The sequence below is a fragment of the Schistocerca gregaria genome, chromosome 2, assembly GCF_023897955.1.
Source record: "Schistocerca gregaria isolate iqSchGreg1 chromosome 2, iqSchGreg1.2, whole genome shotgun sequence".
In the NCBI taxonomy this organism is placed as follows: Eukaryota; Metazoa; Arthropoda; class Insecta; order Orthoptera; family Acrididae; genus Schistocerca; species Schistocerca gregaria.
Genome location: NC_064921.1, coordinates 473,417,841 through 473,438,766, shown reverse-complemented (window position 1 = coordinate 473,438,766; position 20,926 = coordinate 473,417,841). Strand labels below are relative to the sequence as shown.

The window sequence follows — 20,926 nt, the reverse complement described above, 5'->3', positions numbered from 1 at the left end:
AAGTGCCCTGTGGAAAGAATGGCTAATGAAGCATTTTTTAAATTTTCTGTTGAACTGGTAGGCATTCCCAATTTCTCACTGTATGATAGATGGAAGCTTGTTGAATATCTAAACTCCAGAGTATGCTACATAACTCCATCCTGAACCATGGACCATCAACAGGAAGTGCAATAAGGCTAAGCAGGAATGGCTAGAGGACAAATGTAAGGATGTAGAGGCTTATCTCACTAGGGGTAAGATAGATACTGCCTACAGGAAAATTAAAGAGACCTTTGGAGAAAAGAGAACCACTTGCATGAATATCAAGAGCTCAGATGGAAACCCAGTTCTAAGCAAAGAAGGGAAAGCAGAAAGGTGGAAGGTGTATATAGAGGGTCTATACAAGGGCAATGTACTTGAGGACAATATTATGGAAATGGAAGAGGATGTAGGTGGAGATGAAATGGGAGATATGATACTGCGTGAAGAGTTTGACAGAGCACTGAAAGACCTAAGTCGAAACAAGGCCCTGGGAGTAGACAACATTCCATTAGAACTACTGACGACCTTGGGAGAGCCAGTCCTGACAAAACTCTACCAGCTGGTAAGCAAGATGTATGAGACAGGCGAAATTCCCTCAGACTTCAAGAAGAAAATAATTATTCCAATCCCAAAGAAAGCAGGTGTTGACAGATGTAAAAATTACCGAACTATCAGTTTAATAAGCCACAGCTGCCAAATACTAATGCAAATTGTTTACAGACAACTGGAAAAACTAGTAGAAGCCAACCTCGGCGAAGATCAGTTTGGATCCCGCAGAAATGTTGGAACACGTGAGACAATACTGACCCTGCGACTTATCTTAGAAGCTAGATTAAGGAAAGGCAAACCTACATTTCTAGCATTTGTAGACTTAGAGAAAGCTTTTGACAATGTTGACTAGAATACTCTCTTTCAAATTCTAAAGGTGGCAGGGGTAAAATACAGGGAGTGAAAGGCTATTTACAATTTGTACAGAGACCAGATGGCAGTTATAAGAGTTGAGGGGCATGAAAGGGAAGCAGTGGTTTGGAAAGGAGTGAGGCAGGGTTGTAGTCTATCCCCGATGTTATTCAATCTGTACATTGAGCAAGCAGTTAAGAAAACGAAAGAAAAAATCGGAGTAGGTATTAAAGTCCATGGAGAAGAAATAAAAACGTTGAGGTTTGCTGATGACATTGTAATTCTGTCAGAGGCAGCAAAAGACTTGGAAGAACAGTTGAACGGAATGGACAGTGTCTGGAAAGGAGGATATAAGATGAGCGTCAACAAAAGCAAAAGAAGGATAATGGAATGTAGTCGAATTAAGTCGGGTGATGCTGAGGGAATTAGATTAGTAAATGAGACACTTAAAGTAGTAAAGGAGTTTTGTTATTTGTGGAGCAAAATAAACGATGATGGTTGAAGTAGAGAGGATATAAAATGTAGACTGGCAATGGCGAGGAAAGCGTTTCTGAAGAAGATAAATTTGTTAACATCGAGTATAGATTTAAGTGTCAGGAAGTCGTTTCTGAAAGTATTTGTATGGAGTGTAGCCATATATGGAAGTGAAACATGGACGATAAATAGTTCTCACTGCTCTCTTCTGCTGAACAAGCACTGTAGTTACTTTACATGCACTGCCCCAACAAATAATTCATAAGACAACAGGGAGTGACAATCTGCTAAATAAGCCAACACTCTTGTCTTTGGGTGAGCACAATGAGAGATGCTTCTGAGGATGTAACACACTGTATCCCTGATTCCAGGAGGGGAAAGTGCCCCAAGCCCCCCCCCCCCCCCTTCCCCCTTTGAACACCTACGGAGTTATCATGTCTTCATCCCAGAGAAAAACAACTCAGTTGTTCAAATATATGCACTAACTTTGAACTCTCAATGTTTGTTTCTATAATGGTACAATAAAAATCATTTTTAAAAAACTATTTCCTGCAGTGTAATGTACAGAAACAGTTGCAGTGTCCTCCAACCAAAATGGATAAAATAATTTGTTTATGTTGTTTTTTATTTAATTTCAGTTCAGGACAAAGAGACAGTTAATATTTAAGATGATTAAAATCAGTATTACATAAATGGGCAAGGCTGTTTTGGAGCTGATGACAGAAAGTACACTACTTTTGCCAAACCATATTCAAGAGTCTCGAGGTTACAGCATCCAGTCAGAGAATGAGGATACAAAACTGCACGTTATCTCAAACTGTTGGGGAAAAAATTAGCCAATTTTCAGATATTTGAAAGATGAGTTGTAAAATTCTAATAACCGACTTAGAGTATAAAACAGTGAAAATTCAGAGTTTTGTGAAAGGAAATATTGACCAATATATATAGCATATTGAAGAATGTTCTTTTTCCCTTCTTGGTGCTCAACAGATAGGACAAGAAATGTGCTGCTTATGTTGAAGCATGAGGTTGACAATAACTGGGGAGTTACAAGACATCTCAACAATGAAATTTGGAATGTTACAGATAGTAGTTGTGGGGATGTTTTGATGATCGAATATGAATTACATCACTGGTAAAAAATGCAGCAATGCAACTGAGTAAACTTATTTTTTAATGATGGAAATAATGTGTTAACTTGTTCAGCAGCACAGTACTTATTTTATAAAAGTAAATGAGCAATTCATTTCAGAAGCAGTGTAATACAGGTAATGTCTAACATTAGGAATAAAGGACACCATTCATCAAATAGTAGAAGCATTGTTGTCTCCAGGTACACAAAAATGAATGAATGTTTGTTAGCTTTTGGAAGAAATTCTGTGAGGAGCTATGGACTGGAATTGAAGTTGTCAGTTGGGACGGGTAGAGGGAGAAAGAGGTGGGAAGCAGGAGTTGTTGTTGGGACAGGTGCCTAGCAATTAAAAGGGAGGAAGCAGGAAAGCAAGATATGACATTGAGAGGTAGGGGTGGTAGTTGCATGGCCAAGGCATGTGACACAAGGACACCAGAGCTGGTGAGGTGCGGCATGTGGTGAATATGACATGGGGGTGTAGATTGGGAAGGAGTGACAGGATGGACGAGGGACACAACACACTGCTGAGCACAACATGCTCTGGTTCAATGGCTGCTCCACAATCCATGATATCTGGATCCTTCCCATCAGCACCACCTTTTCTGAACTACATAAATGGAAGTTACCCTTGCAACACGTACTTCACTCCTATAATCCTCTTGGCATTAATCTCCACCAACCCCTTGTCCCCACAACATCTGTCCAACAGCTTCCCTTCATCTATCTTGTCATCCCTTCCCAGTCTGTGTCCCCATGCCATCTTTATCATGTGCGGCACATAACTGGCTCTGGTGCCCATGTGTTGTGTCCCTAGCCTGAGTACATGCCATAACTCCTTCCCACATTCCTAGGCTACACACCTGATGTCTCTCTCTGAGATGTTATCCATCTGTCCCCAACTCATCCTCTTGCTTCCCATCTATTTCTCCCTTTACTCACCAAATTTGACACAACCCCCACCCCAGTCCACCTGCCAAATTGCAGTTGTGGTAGTGTGGTCCAGCTGACGCAATGTTGTGGTGCACAGGTGTGTGGTGTGTGTGTGTGTGTGGGGGGGGGGGGGGGGGGGGGGGGTCATGCACTCTAGCGCATCAAAGGGTTTCTTCCAAAAGCTAACAAAATTTCGTTCCTTTTTGTGTGCCTGCCAACAGCTCAGCACTTCTACTATTTGGCAAGCGGCTACCTTTACTGCTAAAGGGTTTACATTCTGCCACAACTTTCCTTTTATAGTAATCTCCAACTTGGAATGACCAAAATATTTTAGAAGGACCACTGTAAAAGTGATGTGTGTCTGTAAAGTTTACTGTCTTTGATATGGCCTATAAGTAGCTGGACTAATAATAAATCTGATGATAACTACAAAAGAATACCACAATTTTTTTCATTATTAGATCCTTAACATTGTTTCTAAGATGTATTTGGAATTATAGAATATTCATTTTCATGTTATAATATTGAGGTTTTGGTATTATTCTGCAGTCTCAGCGTGGAACTAGTGAAGTCCGAATGGGAAATTGGAAATTAAATTTGATGATTCTCTTCTTAATATGGTGTCTAGTGATAGTAGCAGAATAAGAAACAATAGGAAAAGAGGAGGGAAATGGAACTACTGCAGATAGTCATATTGGGTATTGTAAATAGAATGAAACTACTACCTGTTCTTTCAATATTTAGTTTTAAGAGTATGCCAAGATACTCAGAGACAGAACAGATACTGAGACAGAACTAAGTGGTACTGAATGCAGGCTTGAGGACTAAGTGTAAAGTAGACATTACTGCTGCCAACAGCATGAACTGTGACTGGATGAAACAAGTTTGTTCTGAAGCGAGACATAAAGTACATATTATTGACATTTATGCTGGTGTGCATATATTTTCATTGCAGTATTGATACAAGGGGTAAGAAATCAAATGAAATGTAATTATTAAACAATGGAAAATCCAGGATGGAATGTAACAATATGATGAAATAGGAAGTTGCTACACACCGTATTGTGGAGATGCAGTGTTGCAGATAGGCACAACAAAAAGACTGTCACAAATAAAGCTTTAGGCCAATAAGGACTTCATCAAAAATAGACAACACACACACACACACACACACACACACACACACACACACACACACACACACACACAATTGTGGCTTCAGTTGGCTGAGGGGGGGGGGGGGGGGGATGAGAGAGAGAGAGAGAGAGACAGAGAGAGACTGTATCATGTATTTTTCATGAAGGCCTTACTGTCCGAAAGCTTTATTTGTGGCAGTCTTTTTGTTGTACCGATCTGTGGCTCAGCATCTCTGCTATCTGGTGAGAATATAATTATTGTATACTGAGCCACAGAAGACTGCAGGTCCCTTATACCAAAATATTCAGAAAATTCCGTGAACAGCCTTCGAAAGTTCAGTGTCATTGTGTTAAAGCCTGTAAATATGGCAAATGTTCTCTTTTATTTACATTAGTTTTGATTTTTTTCTTTTACCTGGATGTACATACTGTGGGTTGCAAGTACTCATGAAATAACACTTCTGGTACAGTTATCTAATTCAACCAAACATTTCCCTGTAGAGAGCATAGTCAGCAGTTGGCCACCACAGGAGTATATCTCCAGCAGCAATTGATTTGATGCAAGAGTTTTTTTCTCAACCACAAAGTGATTGACATGAAAGCTTTTAACTGAATGAGGTGGTGCCATGGTTAGCAAATTGGACTTCCAATTTGGAGAGGGAGAGAGTTCAAATATCTACCCAGCTATCATAGTTTAATGTTTCTCTGTATCAGGCAAAGCAGATTCACCAAGCAAGGTTACATGTTTGAGCTTTGACATGTAAATGTTTGAAAGGTAATGATGGGAAGTTGAAACTATGTTGAATACCACAGTGATTTACTAGGCATTGTTCTATGTTATGTGGTATGCTATTACATTCTCCAGTTTTTGAACTGATGTGCCTAGTCAGTTATAAGGGGATCTACAGTTTAATGTGGACTCCAAGCCATGGTGTCACTCAACATTTTTCACATTAACAAACTGTTATGAAAGATAGAAGGAACAATAGCTGACAGAAGAAATCCTAGAACTGACTGGAAATTGAACTCTGGTCCCTTGGATCTGTAATTGACTGTTACCTACTGAGCCACGAGGCTACACTGTATATCATGAATTAGTGTTAAATACGGTGACAAAATAGGAGACTTATTTGAAACACTGAGGCCGAGAGAGGGAAAACTTTCTAATTCAATATGATTTCACTGAAAGAATACAACACACTGATCCTTTATAAATATTTTATACTGCAAAAGTACCATATGTAGTCAGAAAAAGAGAAGTTATTTGTGAACACAACTGCAGAAAAGACATGCTCTTGAAAATTAAATCACAAATTTGAGCCATTCACATTAAGTTGAGTCACAAGAACTTCAGTTACCAAGTCAATCAATAGGGTTTTTGCACTCACTGTGGAGACCTTATAAATGTTGACTATTCCATATATATTAGCATAAATTGGTTTGACCTTTTTAATGATGATGTAATAGGTTTTTGCACTCATTAGGATTTAGATTTCCACCTCAAAAATTATGAGTAGCTGCTTACAGATTTCCCTAATTGGTTATTTAAATGTGACAATAGTCAAATATTTAGTGGAATGTTCAAAATAAGGCATTTATATGAATAATGGAATAACTATTTATCATTCATTCTCTAGATAAACACTAATAAAAAAACTAAATTAGACACATTTCCTTATTAGTGAAAGTTATCACTATTCTTATTACATAAAAATTGCTGTTTATGCACAGTAAAACCTGGTTAATACCAAGCTCCTGTTATCATTAATCAGCTATTGTTTAAAAGCATTAGCATTTACTATTAATTTCACGCTTACCTGTAATAACTTGTAAATGTATGTTACAAGATGAGTAAGACACTTCTCAAAGTGTTTTTTTAAAAAAAAGATAGCAAATAATCATGGCATGAACTCATGAAGTATGGAAACTTTGTTCAGTAAGTATTACAGTACATCATAGAACATGGCACATGTTGTAAATGCAACTGCAGGAGTTTTGAGAACATGTCTTCTTTCTAGTACGTTACTACTGCAATGCAATTTTATTAGTCAACAAACGTGTGAGTTTTTATGTGGATCACACACTACTGCATCACAGTTAGCAATGTTCATTTTGTTATAGCTACTGCAAAATTTTACTGTAGGTTGCTGGCTTTGTGTGAAGATGTCTATAATGTTCTATATTGATGTACTATACAAATGCCAGTTACTACCGTTGAGGATAAATTGAGAGCTTGCCTTTTGATGGCAACATAAGAATGCCCTAACAACCTATCCCAATGTATTTGTGAAACAGCTTGTCATTTCTTTTGTGTCCAGATTTTTTTTCTCTCTTACATGTTCCAGATTATTGCATGATGTAGGTCATTAAATCACTGTTTTACTATTGTGCCATTGTAATAGTGGAACAAGAAGGACTAAAAAGAAAAATCAATTTGTTTTCCTGGATTGCCAAAATTAAGTTTTTTTAAAATGCCTTTGACTGTTTCAGAGTTGCTGAAATGTTCTGCGTTACATTATTGGACTTTCAGAAATACAATTATGTTGCTGTGATTGCTACAGCGTTGGAACTGGGAAAACTTAACCCTGCCATATCTGAGCCTGAGGGAAGACATATATTTAAAACAATTCTGGAAATTCCTGAACTGAACAAGGTGTTTTTTTATTTTTTGATATCTTATATACTTACTGGCTTTTTGGAAAGGGAAAGAGGCTATGTAATGTATTGTCAATGATGGGGAGTGACTCCAATAAGTAGAGTATACAAAATGAACTGTGCAACCAAAGAAAAATTGAAACTTCTTGGCAGATTAAAACTGTGAGCCGGACTGAGACTCGAACTTGAGACCTTTGCCTTTCGCGGGCAAATGCTCTACTGTATGAGCTACTCAAGCATGACTCACACCTTGTGGGGATGAGGTGTGAGTCATGTTTGGGTAGCTCAGATGGTAGAGCAAACCCTGTGAGGACACTATACCGAAGTTGGTTACGGGTCATTTATGAATGGCAAGAAAGTAAGATCCAGGTGACTGTAATGAGACTTCTTATAGCCATGAAAGGCTGTACCTGAGTAAACAGATCAAGAAACAGCAACATTAGGACAGAATTTAACATATTTGTGTAAGAACCAAAACTGAAGACAACAGAATAAAATGGAAGAAACATTGACAGAATGAACTAGCAGAAGACTACCTTACAGTCAGAAATTATAATCCAGTAGATCAAAGAAGTGTCTGAAGACAAAGGAAGAGATGGGCACTGTAACAAGCAGGAGCCCAACTCTTGAAGTGTGGAAGAGCAACAAATTGCACAGCAGTTCAATCTAACAAAGTGTATTTTATTTGTCAGTGATTCTTCTGGATTTATAAGAATTTCCCATAGAGAAAATTAACATAGTCAAGAACAGCTGGCATCAATGAAACAATATCACAGATAGGAACATTAGCGATAGTGAAACACTGAATTAGCTCCAGTGGTGTGCTCAGATAGCATAATTGTTAAGGCAACTGCTGGGGTGAAATATAAATCTGCATTAATCACACCATATTTGTTACATTGTAGCTTCAGCATTTATGGCCAGTTTTAGATGATAACATTTCATGTCATTCCATCTTGATTGATTTAATTCCCACTGATCCATTCATTTCATTTCAGGAAAATAATTAAATTTGTTAATATGGGTGTTGTATCGTGGAATGAAACTTGTATGTGCACAGACACGGGTTGTAAGAGAACTGGAAAAAAAAGTTGACGGGATTGATTTTAAAAGTGTAATGCAAAACGTGAGCGAGAAGTTGGTAGAGACAGCAGTGCTCATTCATACATTTAATAGTCCAGTTTTTCCAATAACATATTAAGTCTTGCTCTACACTCATTGGGACTGAAAAGGTTTGTGAGACATTCTGATTTGTGACCATTGCACCACCTACCACTCATAGATATTCATCGGAACTACGTTCAAGGGCACCTGTGTCTGGCTCAGCGGTTACTCAGATGTGTTCATTAGGAATTTAGTCAGATAAACATAGGAGATCACACAAACATCCTCATATCTCTGTAGTGTTCCTCAAACCATTATTACTCATCTCTGGGGCAGCTGGCTGGTGCATTGCCTTGCTGTAAATACAGGAAGTGTGCAGGTTAGTATATTGAAGTAAGTGGATGGATGTGGGTTGCATTGAGCAGAGGAAGTAAGCTCTGCCCATCAACCCCCAGAATATGGCCTGTCAAGTGAGGTGGGTTGGGGTTCAAACTGCTCTTACGTCACATGGTGCTGGCACTGCACTTCTGCTCACATATCAGTTTATGCTCAAAGCAGCACCCTATCTGCCACTGTATCAGCTGTCTGTGTGCTGCGTGTCTATGAAAGTAAAAACTGAAACAGGTGTAACAAAAGCTAACAATTGAAATTGAAGTTGATAGTTTCAGGTTGAGTTACTACTAGTTCTGTATCAGTTCTCATAGGCAATTTGGAATCCAAAAGAGCCAATAATAAAACTTACATTGTGACAATAAAAAGAATTGTTACAATTTTGAACTTCATATTCTTCATCTTTGCAAAGATTCTTTATTACTGGTGCTACTGTTCGATTCAACAGCATTAATAATGTTGGTCCTGTGCACTTCACTGTTTGTCTCACGGGCTAAGAGAGAAAGTGGAACAGCTCCTTTTTTTTTCTTTTTTTCCTCTTTTGCGGCCCTGCTCACAACATTCTGTGACACCATATCAGTGGTGGATACATAAGGGAGGCACGCAGGGCACGCACGCCTCCCACTTGCAGAGCCGCCTGCATTGCCACCCGCGCCGCCCCCGTAAGTCAGCTTGCATGCTATTTCTTCATTTCTTTTGTCAGGTGACTTGACTGAATCAAGTTATCCAGTAGTTGTACTTTCCTATGTAGCATGCGCATTTTGCTGAATAAAATATTTATCACTTAAAATTCAACATACTCTTGCCCTCACAATTACTGAAACATGACTGTAATGATCTGACACATAAACTGAATCAGTGCTTAACTGAACTTCTGTTCTTTGAAGAAGATTCACTCTTTGTGATTAAAAAGAAACTAATGCAAGAGATTCTTCAATACAAGCAAACAAGCATAAACGCCCTTAATGATTATGATTCTGTTATGCAAGCATTGTCTGTTTGTACTAGATCTGACTATCCTACTTTGCACATGCTGTACAAAATGTTTGCTTGTTTACCTGCATCTATTGCTACAGTAGAAAGAAGTTTTTCAACATTGTGGAGTACAAAGACATGGCTGAGGTCGACAGTGAAGGAAGACTGACTTAATGGCTTAGCTCTGTTGAGCACTTACCCTGACATTGATTATCTTTTTGACAATGTAATTAACTGATTTGCCAGGAAGAATAGGCACATAGAAGTCATCATTTAAGGAAGAGAACCACAAGTGTAACATTTTGATATCGTAAGATGACATTGTCTTGTATATGTGTATAATCACTTTAAAAAAAACTTTCTTAATCCTTGCATGTGACTTGATTATCATTTATTATGGCAAAAGTAAATGTAGCTCAAGATACCTTTAGCGTCACTCCTTGAGGTTTTTCTGTACCTGTCACTGCTATATATGGTCAACGCCTTAAAGTACTACCACTTGCCTCTCTCCAAGGAGTGGAAAGTGTGCCTGGTGCTGCCCATGATGGACAAGAAACCACTCTGTCCGTTATCAATAGAGGTATTAATTCGTAAGACACTAGAACATGACACAACAACCACTTTGTAAATTTCTGGATTACATCACTGGGCTTAGCAGTGGCCAGTCACGAAACATAAGTAGGCTGAAGTTGACCAACTCCTGCAAATTCAAAACTAGGAAGCTCTCATTCTTCTCTCTGTGAACGTACCATACCTTCACTGCCTCCAAAGTATTCTGTTGGTGAGTGGAATGCATCCTCTCACATGGTATTTTATGTCCTCACACCTTCCCGATGACATGTAACAATGTTTACCACAGTTCATCAGCTAAGGCAACCTTTTGTCATGCTTTAAGCAATGAATCATGATGTTACTGTGTATGCACTAATCCCTGTGCCTTGTGTAGTCTTGTGAGTGGCGTAACATGTGGTGTAGTGGCTTTCTTATACCAAAATCTGGTGAGAGTTGTTGTTGTCCAGCACTGAATTGACAAGTATGTTACAAGACTGTGGCCCATCTTCCCACCACTACTATCCATTATATTCAGTGATGATATCTGTCACATTATGGACCACAACAGTTAACTTGGGTAGTGGCTGTTCTCTCGGGTCAACAAACTCACTATACCCCTTTGACCCACTGGTGTGTAAAAAGCCCATTGTTTGTGTTAGCTTGAAGAATGAGTATTCTATGCATCAGGCTCTCATTACCAGGCAGTGATCAAATGCACTGAAATCACTTTTCTTGCCAATTCTACAAAGGCCAGAACCAAGTCTTACATTGTACCAATCACATAATTTGTCAAACTATTTCATTATCCTTGGTGACAGGAATGCTTTCTCCACAGCAAATTAGCTACCTGTAATGTAATCACTCAAGAGTATTTATATAACTCAAAATAAGACTTTATGGACTGCTTAAAAGCCATTGGCTTAACCAGAAGACTAAGCATATAAAGAAAATGCCTCCATGTTATTCATCAAGAAACATAATTGCCTGTTTTCACAAGTACCCCTAAGTTGCTTTGGAAATCACTATTTGCAGCATTATTATTATTTCTTTCTTATCTCAGACGTTATGTCTGGTCAAAAGTAGAAAGTGACGTGGACCTTGATCAAGCGTGACTTCCTTTTAACTGTAGGGTATATGTTATATTGCATTTAGGAACTTTCGGGTAATTGAACATGTATCAATAATTACGGATTTCTGTAGTTGTATATATGAGTTTGGATGTAGCTGTATTACATTGATGTACTGGTGGATATTGTGTGGTATGACTCCTGTAGTTGATAGTATAATAGTATAATTGGTATAATGTCAACTTTATCCTGATGCCACATATCCTTGACTTCCTCAGCCAGTTGGATGTATTTTTCAATTTTTTCTCCTGTTTTCTTTTCTATATTTGTTGTATTGGATATGGATATTTAGATTAGTTGTGTTAATTTCTTCTTTTTATTGGTGAGTATGATGTCAGGTTTGTTATGCGGTGTTGTTTTATCTGTTATAATGGTTCTGTTCCAGTATAATTTGTATTCATCATTCTCCAGTACATTTTGTGGTGCATACTTGTATGTGGGATCATGTTGTTTTATAAGTTTATGTTTTAAGGCATGCTGTTGATGTATTATTTTTGCTACATTGTCATGTCTTCTGGGGTATTCTGTATTTGCTAGTATTGTACATCCGCTTGTGATGTGATCTACTGTTTCTATTTGTTGTTTGCAAAGTCTGCATTTATCTGTTGTGGTATTGGGATCTTTAATAATATGCTTGCTGTAATATCTGGTGTTTATTGTTTGATCCTGTGTTGCAATCATGAATCCTTCCATCTCACTGTATATATTGCCTTTTCTTAGCCATGTGTTAGATGCGTCTTGATCGATGTGTGGCTGTGTTAGATGATACGGGAGCTTGCCGTTTAGTGTTTTCTTTTTCCAATTTACTTTCTTAGTATCTGTTGATGTTATGTGATCTAAAGGGTTGTAGAAGTGGTTATGAAATTGCAGTGGTGTAGCCAATGTATTTATATGAGTGATTGCTTTGTATATTTGGCTAGTTTCTGCTCGTTCTAGAAAGAATTTTCTTAAATTGTCTACCTGTCCATAATGTAAGTGATGTAACTAATTAAGGGAAAATCTCATATAAAGATGTGAAACAATTACTAACAAAGAGATAGAGGGGCTGGCCAGTACTTACCTCAGCTCAGTACAGCTGATAGAAACACAAAAAACAACCGAAAATTTAAGTTCCTAGCTTTCGGAATAAATGTTCCTTCATCAGGGAGAAGAGAGGGGAAAGAAAGGGAAGAAGGGAAAGTGGATTTAGTTACTCACAACCCAGATTATGAAGCAACAGGGAAAGGAAAACAGGGAAGGTAGCAAGGATGGAGGCATGGTTGTCAGAGGGAAGCCAAAGATATTCTACTGTAGGCACTGTGCCAGCTTCAAACCAAAGAGGATGCATACAGAAGTAAAGAGGTGTATAGTATAAAGATGTAGGATGAAAAGATGCATGAATGGCTAAAGAGGAAAGGGAACAAGGAGAAGACTGAAAAGTAAATGGGAGTGAGGTTGTTTGACGTAGGTTCAGTCCAGGGGGATGGCGGGATGAAAGGATGTGCTGGAGTGCAAGTTCCCATCTCCGCAGTTCAGAGGGACTGGTGTTGGTTGGGAGAAGCCAAATGGCACATACAGTGTAGCAGGTTCCTAGGTCCCTAGAATTATGCTGGAGGGCATGCTCCGCTACTGGGTATTGGACATCTCCTAGGCGGACAGTTCGTCTGTGTCCGTTCATGCGCTCAGCCAGTTTAGTTGTTGTCATACTAATGTAAAAGGCTGTGCAGTGCAGGCATGTCAGCTGATAAATGACATGTGTAGTCTCAAACGTGGCCCTGCCTTGAATTGTGTATGTTTTACCAGTAGTGGGGCTGGAGTAGGTGGTCGTGGGTGGATGCATGGGGGGGTTTTGCAGCGGGGTCGGTTACAGGGGTAGGAACCGCTGGGTAGAGAAGGTAGTCTGGGAATATTGCAGGGTTTAACCAAGGATGTTACGGAGGTTAGGGGGATGACGAAAGGCAACTCTGGGTGGTGTGGGGAGAATTTTGTCAAGGGATGATCTCATTTCAGGGGTTGACTTGAGAAAGTCATATCCCTGGCGGAGTAATTTATTGATGTATTTGAGGCCAGGATAATATTGGGTGACAACGGGGATGCTTCTGTGTGGTCTGAGGGTAGGAATATTGTTGTTGGACGGGGAGGAATGTATTGCTCGGGAGATCTGTTTGTGGACAAGGTCTGCAGGATAGTAATTGTTGAGGCGTAATTGTTGAGGGATTCGTCACTGGAGCAGATACGTTTGCCTAGGTATTCATGGCAATACATTCCTCCCCGTCCAACAACAATATTCCTACCCTCAGACCACACAGAAGCATCCCTCTTGTCACCCAATATTATCCTGGCCTCAAATACATCAATAAATTACTCCGCCAGGGATATGACTTTCTCAAGTCAACCCCTGAAATGAGATCATCCCTTGACAAAATTCTCCCCACACCACCCAGAGTTGCCTTTCGTCATCCCCCTAACCTCCGTAACATCCTTGTTAAACCTTGCAATATTCCCAGACTACCTTCTCTACCCAGCGGTTCCTACCCCTGTAACCGACCCCGCTGCAAAACCTGCCCCATGCATCCCCCCACAACCACCTACTCCAGCCCCACTACTGGTAAAACATACACAATTCAAGGCAGGGCCACGTGTGAGACTACACACGTCATTTATCAGCTGACATGCCTGCACTGCACAGCCTGTTACATTGGTATGACAACAACTAAACTGGCTGAGCGCATGAACGGACACAGACGAACTGTCCGCCTAGGAGATGTCCAATACCCAGTAGCGGAGCATGCCCTCCAGCATAATTCTAGGAACCTAGGAACCTGCTACACTGTATGTGCCATTTGGCTTCTCCCACCCAACACCAGTCCCTCTGAACTGCGGAGATGGGAACTTGCACTCCAGCACATCCTTTCATCCCGCTATCCCCCTGGACTGAACCTACGTTAAACAACCTCACTCCCATTTACTTTTCAGTCTTCTCCTCGTTCCCTTTCCTCTTTAGCCATTCATGCATCTTTTCATCCTACATCTTTATACTATACACCTCTTTACTTCTGTATGCATCCTCTTTGGTTTGAAGTTGGCACAGTACCTACAGTAGAATATCTTTGGCTTCCCTCTGACAACCATGCCTCCATCCTTGTTACCTTCCCTGTTTTCCTTTCCATTTTGCTTCATAACCTGGGTTGTGAGTAACTAAATCCACTTTCCCTTCTTCCCTTTCTTTCCCCTCTCTTCTCCCTGATGAAGGAACATTTATTCCGAAAGCTAGGAACTTAAATTTTCGGTTGTTTTTTGTGTTTCTATCGGCTGTACTGAGCTGAGGTAAGTACTGGCCAGCCCCTCTATCTCTTTGTTAGTAATTGTCCATAATGTAGGTTTTTTATGTCGATAAATCCCCTTCCTCCTTACTTTCTGCTTAATGTGAATCTTTCTGTTGCTGAATGTATGTGATGTATTCTATATTTGTGGCATTGTGATCGTGTAAATGTATTGAGTGCTTGTAGGTCTGTGTTACTCTATTTCACTATTCCAAATGATTAGGTCAATATTGGTATAGCGTAAGTATTTATAGCTTTTGTTTTGTTTCTTACTGTCAATTCTGTTTTCAGTATTTTTGTTAGTCTTTGTCTATATTTTTCTTTTAGTTCTTCTTTAATATTTGTATTATCTATTCCTATTTTTTGTCTGTATCCTAGATATTTATAGGCATCTGTTTTTTCCATCACTTCTATGCAGTCGCTGTGGTTATCCAATATGTAATCTTCTTGTTTAGTGTGTTTTCCCTTGACTATGCTATTTTTCTTACATTTGTCTGTTCCAATGTATAGCAAATGTGTGATTTTGTGTGGGTATGTTCCAGTAATATTGTATCCATAATTTGTATTATTTAGCATGTTGGATAGTGGGTTCAGAGCAAGGCAGAACCAGAAAGGACTTAATGAGTCTCCTTGGTATATTCCACGCTTAATCTGTATTGGCTGTGATGTGATATTATTTGAATTTGTTTGGGTATTAAGTGTGGTTTTCCAATTTTTCAATTCTATGTTTAGGAACTGTATCAATTTAGGATCTACTTTGTATATTTCCAATATTTGTAGTAACCATGAGTGGAGTACACTATCAAAAGCTTTTCGGTAATCAATGTATGCGTAGTGTAGCGACCTTTGTTTAGTTTTCACTTGATATGTTACCTCTGCATCTATTATCAGTTGCTGTTTACACCCTCATGCTCCTTTGCAACAGCCTTTTTGTTCTTCATTTATAATTTTGTTCTGTGTTGTATGTGTCATTAATTTCTGTGTAATGACTGAAGTTAATATTTTGTATATTGTTGGTAGGCATGTTATGGGGCTGTATTTAGCTGGGTTTGCTGTGTCTGCTTGATCTTTAGGTTTCATATAAGTTATTCCATGTGTAAGTGTATCAGGGAATGTGTGTGGGTCTGCAATGTAACTGTTAAATAGTTTATAAATAAAATAGAAAGAAACTTCCACATGGGAAAAATATATTAAAAATTGTGTGTGTGTGTGCGAGTGTACACCTGTCCTTTTTTTCCCCTAAGGGAAGTCTTTCCGCTCCCGGGATTGGAATGACTCCTTACCCTCTCCCTTAAAACCCACATCCTTTCATTTTTCCCTCTCCTTCCCTCTTTCCTGACGAAGCAACTGCCAGTTGCGAAAGCTCGTAATTCTGTGTGTGTGTTTGTGTGTTTTGTTCATGTGCCTGTCTGCCGGCGCTTTCCCGCTTGGTAAGTCTTGGAATCTTTGTTTTTAATATATGTTAAATAGTTTAGTTAGATGTGAATGTGTTGAGGTGAACTTCTTTAGCCAGAAATTTGCTATTTTATCTTTTCCAGGGGCTTTCCAATTGTGAGTAGAATTAATTGCTTTGTTGACTTCATGTTGCAAAATTATCACTTCAGGTATTTGTGGTATCATCTTGTATGTGTCTGTTTCTGCTTCTATCCACCGTGCATGCCTGTTATGTTGTACCAGGTTTGACCATATGTTGCTCCAGAAGTGTTCCATGTCTGTTATGTTTGGTGGATTGTCTATTTTAATGTGTGTGTTATCTATTGTCTGGTAAAATTTCTTTTGGTTTGTGTTGAATGTTTGGTTTTGTTTTCTTCTATTTTCACTTTTCTTGTATCTTCTAAGTCGTTTGGTCAATGCTTGTAATTTCTGCTTCTTTTCATCTAATTGCTCTATCGCTTCTTGTTGTGAGATTTTACCTAGCCTATTATTATTATTATTATTATTTCTTTCTTATCTCAGACGTTATGTCTGGTCAAAAGTAGAAAGTGACACGGACCTTGATCGAGCGTGACTTCCTTTTAACTGTACGGTATATGTTATATTGCATTTAGGAACTTTCGGGTAATTGAACATGTATCAATAATTACGGATTTCTGTAGTTGTATATATAAGTTTAGATGTAGCTGTATTGCATTGATGTACTGGTGGATATTGTGTGGTATGACTCCTGTAGTTGATAGTATAATTGGTATAATGTCAACTTTATCCTGATGCCACATATCCTTGACTTCCTCAGCCAGTTGGATGTATTTTTCAATTTTTTCTCCTGTTTTCTTTTCTATATTTGTTGTATTGGATATGGATATTTAGATTAGTTGTGTTAATTTCTTCTTTTTATTAGTGAGTATGATGTCAGGTTTGTTATGCGGTGTTGTTTTATCTGTTATAATGGTTCTGTTCCAGTATAATTTGTATTCATCATTATCCAGTACATTTTGTGGTGCATACTTGTATGTGGGAACGTGTTGTTTTATAAGTTTATGTTTTAAGGCATGCTGTTGATGTATTATTTTTGCTACATTGTCATGTCTTCTGGGGTATTCTGTATTTGCTAGTATTGTACATCCGCTTGTGATGTGATCTACTGTTTCTATTTGTTGTTTGCAAAGTCTGCATTTATCTGTTGTGGTATTGGGATATTTAATAATATGCTTGCTGTAATATCTGGTGTTTATTGTTTGATCCTGTATTGCAATCGTGAATCCTTCCGTCTCACTGCATATATTGCCTTTTCTTAGCCATGTGTTGGATGCGTCTTGATCGATGCGTGGCTGTGTTAGATGATACGGGTGCTTGCCATGTAGTGGTTTCTTTTTCCAATTTACTTTCTTCGTATCTGTTGATGTTATGTGATCTAAAGGGTTGTAGAAATTGCAACACTCAGTATCAATTTTTATGAATCTTTCAGATCACCTTTAAAAGCATGGAATGGGCAGTTTTTCATGTGTCTTACTCTTTGCTCCTCCACACCACAGTCCCACACTGAACCCCATTTCATCAATATCCCATTTGAATGCAGTTAAGTATCAACCATTTATAACTGGCAAGCTCTAACCCAGCAATATTGTTCATTAGATGTTTAATTAGATGGGCGTTTTGGGATGGTTGTTCATTTCAGCTTTTCTTCCACTTCCCCATGACATCAAAAACATTAGCAACTTGAAGATCAACCCTAGGTGGCTTGTGTAACTTACGATGTTCATCTGGTGTATTCTGGAAAGTGTTAGTTATAACTGACTTCTTGTGCAACTCTGTCTTCTTAAGAGTTTTACCTTGACAGCTTTTATTCTGGATATTTTGTGTACTTCGATGTTATGAATGTACAGGAACCCAAAATTGTAAGCCAGATTCCATATTGTTGCACCGTAGAATGGTAATGTGAATTATGATATTCACTGTCTCATTTATTTTAGCTCTTCATATATCTATTGTGGAGATAGATGGCTATACACTGACTCATACTGCTATTAGCAGCATCAATACCTGTGCTTGCAAATGCGGTTCCAAAAGCTCTTGATTCACAATTTGTTGTCTCCTTCTGGGAGGCTATGTGGCATACAAATACTAGCAGTTCAAAGTTTGGTAGTAATTTCTAAAACACACATCAAGAAAAATCACTAGCTCTCAAGTGGAAGAAGTTAAACTTCTGCCTATGTTTCCAGGAAACACTCTCTTATATTAATGGACTGTAGCCTCAACAGTAATGGTGACTTCTGGAAGGGGGAGAGGATTATTTTTGTTAACAGTACATACAATATTTTGTCTATCTCCCTTGTGACTGATTTATACAGCAGTTGCTGTAGTAGGGTAACAGTAGTGTCCTCATACCTACCATATATAACACCCTAGACCAGTAGATGTTCTAAGCCCATAGCACAGCTTTTCTGTTAATCCTTTCATGGTTGTGTCTTTTAATACTATGACTCTGAAATGGAGCTTTCTGTCCCAAGGGATGTATTTCAGCCATTCTGAGTGTCATTTCAGTTACTAGTCTCTCAGTATGCTCTCAAAAATACTGTGCAGTGGACTGTAATTGCAATGAAGTTTCCACTTTACCATCAGTCTCCACCTGGTTGACAGAGGAGTTTCACCAAACAAACAGCTGAAGTACAAGCTCGGTAAACAAAAAGAACTTACATTGAGACAGAGTCCATATGTCTGTGCCACACAGCATTCACAATGCTCATCTTACTTGTAATGTGCCCTAGTCAAAATCTTGGGTTCAGTTGAGAAGTCGTGCAATGAGATTGGCTTTATAGGATGACCAACTGCTTGTTTTGCAGATGAGTTCTGACTCGGTGAAGTCCAGCCGGTCTACTTAATTGTGAGAATACATCTCTCAGACACTTTAAATGTACCCACGCTTGAAACTTCCACAGCTAGCATGAGTTCAATAGCAAAATTTTACTTTTCTCACAGACTTACAATAACAACACTTTTATTAGAGATAACAGTTTGGAGATGGGTAGATCACATAACTAATGATGAAGTATTGAATAGAATTGGGGAGAAGAGGAGTATGTGGCACAACTTGACAAAAAGGAGGGACCGGTTAGTAGGACATGTTCTGAGGCATCAAGGGATCACAAATTTAGCATTGGAGGGCAGTGTGGAGGGTAAAAATCACAGAAGGAGACCAAGAGATGAATACACTAAGCAGATTCAGAAGGATGTGGGTTGCAGTAAGTACTGGGAGATGAAGAAGCTTGCACAGGACAGGGTAGCATGGAGAGCTGCATCAAACCAGTCTCAGGACTGAAGACCACCACAACAACAACAACAACAGTTTGGAGATTGGAGTGGGTTAGCAAATAGATTATTAAATTTTCTGTTGGAGTATCTGTGTGTGCCTATTAAACATCAAAGTTTTGCTTTTAATTTGAGAATGAGTGTCCTGATTTCACATATTCAGTTGAGTTTTCTGGGCTTTCTTCTTGATACAAATTTTACTTGGCTGTTGAATGTGATAAACATGAAAGCCACACCCTCAAAGGACTTATTATGTTAAAATATATTAGGCACAGAGCTTGGAAGGAGACAGAGCTAGTCTGATTTGTATTTTAAAGAGGCTGTATAAAATCACAGGTTGATCATGATTGCAATATGTATGAGTATGCTGGGATGTTCTGCCAGAAATGTTTGATGCAGTCCACCATGTGGCATAAGGCAGGCCACAAATGCTTGCAGAACTATCACTTAACAGGTAGCAATTCCTCATGATGGAATGAGCATATGAAATTTGCTCTATACATGCTTATTTACATATTACACAATTGCTCAGCCATACTTGAAAGTGCTCACAAATTTTTCATTAAAAATCAATTAGGGTTTTTGGGAATTCTGCTTAGAGCTGGACCTGGGTACTGCCTTTTAGGCATGGATGCTCCGATGTAGGAGTTCCAGAACTACTTTGCTTTGATGACACTAAAAAATAAAGCACTCACTTTTAACATTGAGTATCTTGGTGGATCTAAAAGAGACCTACTTTGGTTGCAAAATTTACCACATACAACAGAGCATTATATCTCCTACAGTCACTGCCTTAGATAAACTTTAGTGTAGAAAAGAACTTTCCTATCTGATTTGATTCTCTCTGTGTCCCATAAGGCATTCAAGAGATATAGCCAGAGATGGAAATTATCCACACCATTCAGGATTCTCCACTCTTGCTGTAGCACTCTGGTGAGTCACGTGACTTGGTAACTGACAAGGCTTATCGATATACACAGTGATACCTTTCAAAGGCCTCCTATTATTGTTCATATCATTACTGAATCAAAAGTTATGAGTCAGTGGGAGAAACAAGGACAGACCATTTTGCACTTCACAAAACACCAAAATGTAGCATCCTATGACTACAATATCAGTAAGTCACAGTTAGAACCAAACATTCCTTACAAATACCTGGATTTAAAAATATGTATGATTATAAAATGGAATGATTGCATGGGTCCAGTTGTAGGTAAAGCAGCTGATAGACTTTGGTTCATTGGTAAGATACTCCGAAAATGCAATGAGTCTACAAAGGAGATTGTTTATATAACACTAGAGTGAAGCACCTTAGAACTAGTGTGTGGGATACATACCAGACAGGACTATCAGGAACTACCAAACGTATTCAGAAAAGGGCAGCACACATGGTCACAGTTGTACGTGATCCACAAGATAACATCACAGAAAAGATGAGATACCATATGTGAATGGAATGGGAACAGTCCTTAATACATGGTA

General features: G+C 38.8%; 1 protein-coding gene across 1 annotated transcript in view; it reads left to right on the top strand.

Moving 5' to 3' along the window:
• The window catches only part of LOC126326481 (peroxisome biogenesis factor 1-like), a 392,188-nt gene that overhangs the window by 142,702 nt on the left and 228,560 nt on the right, over positions 1 to 20,926 (top strand). The window contains exon 9 of the mRNA XM_049995644.1: positions 7,084 to 7,246. Coding sequence (XP_049851601.1) covers positions 7,084 to 7,246 — 163 coding nt within the window. The remainder of the gene's footprint in view (positions 1 to 7,083; positions 7,247 to 20,926) is intronic.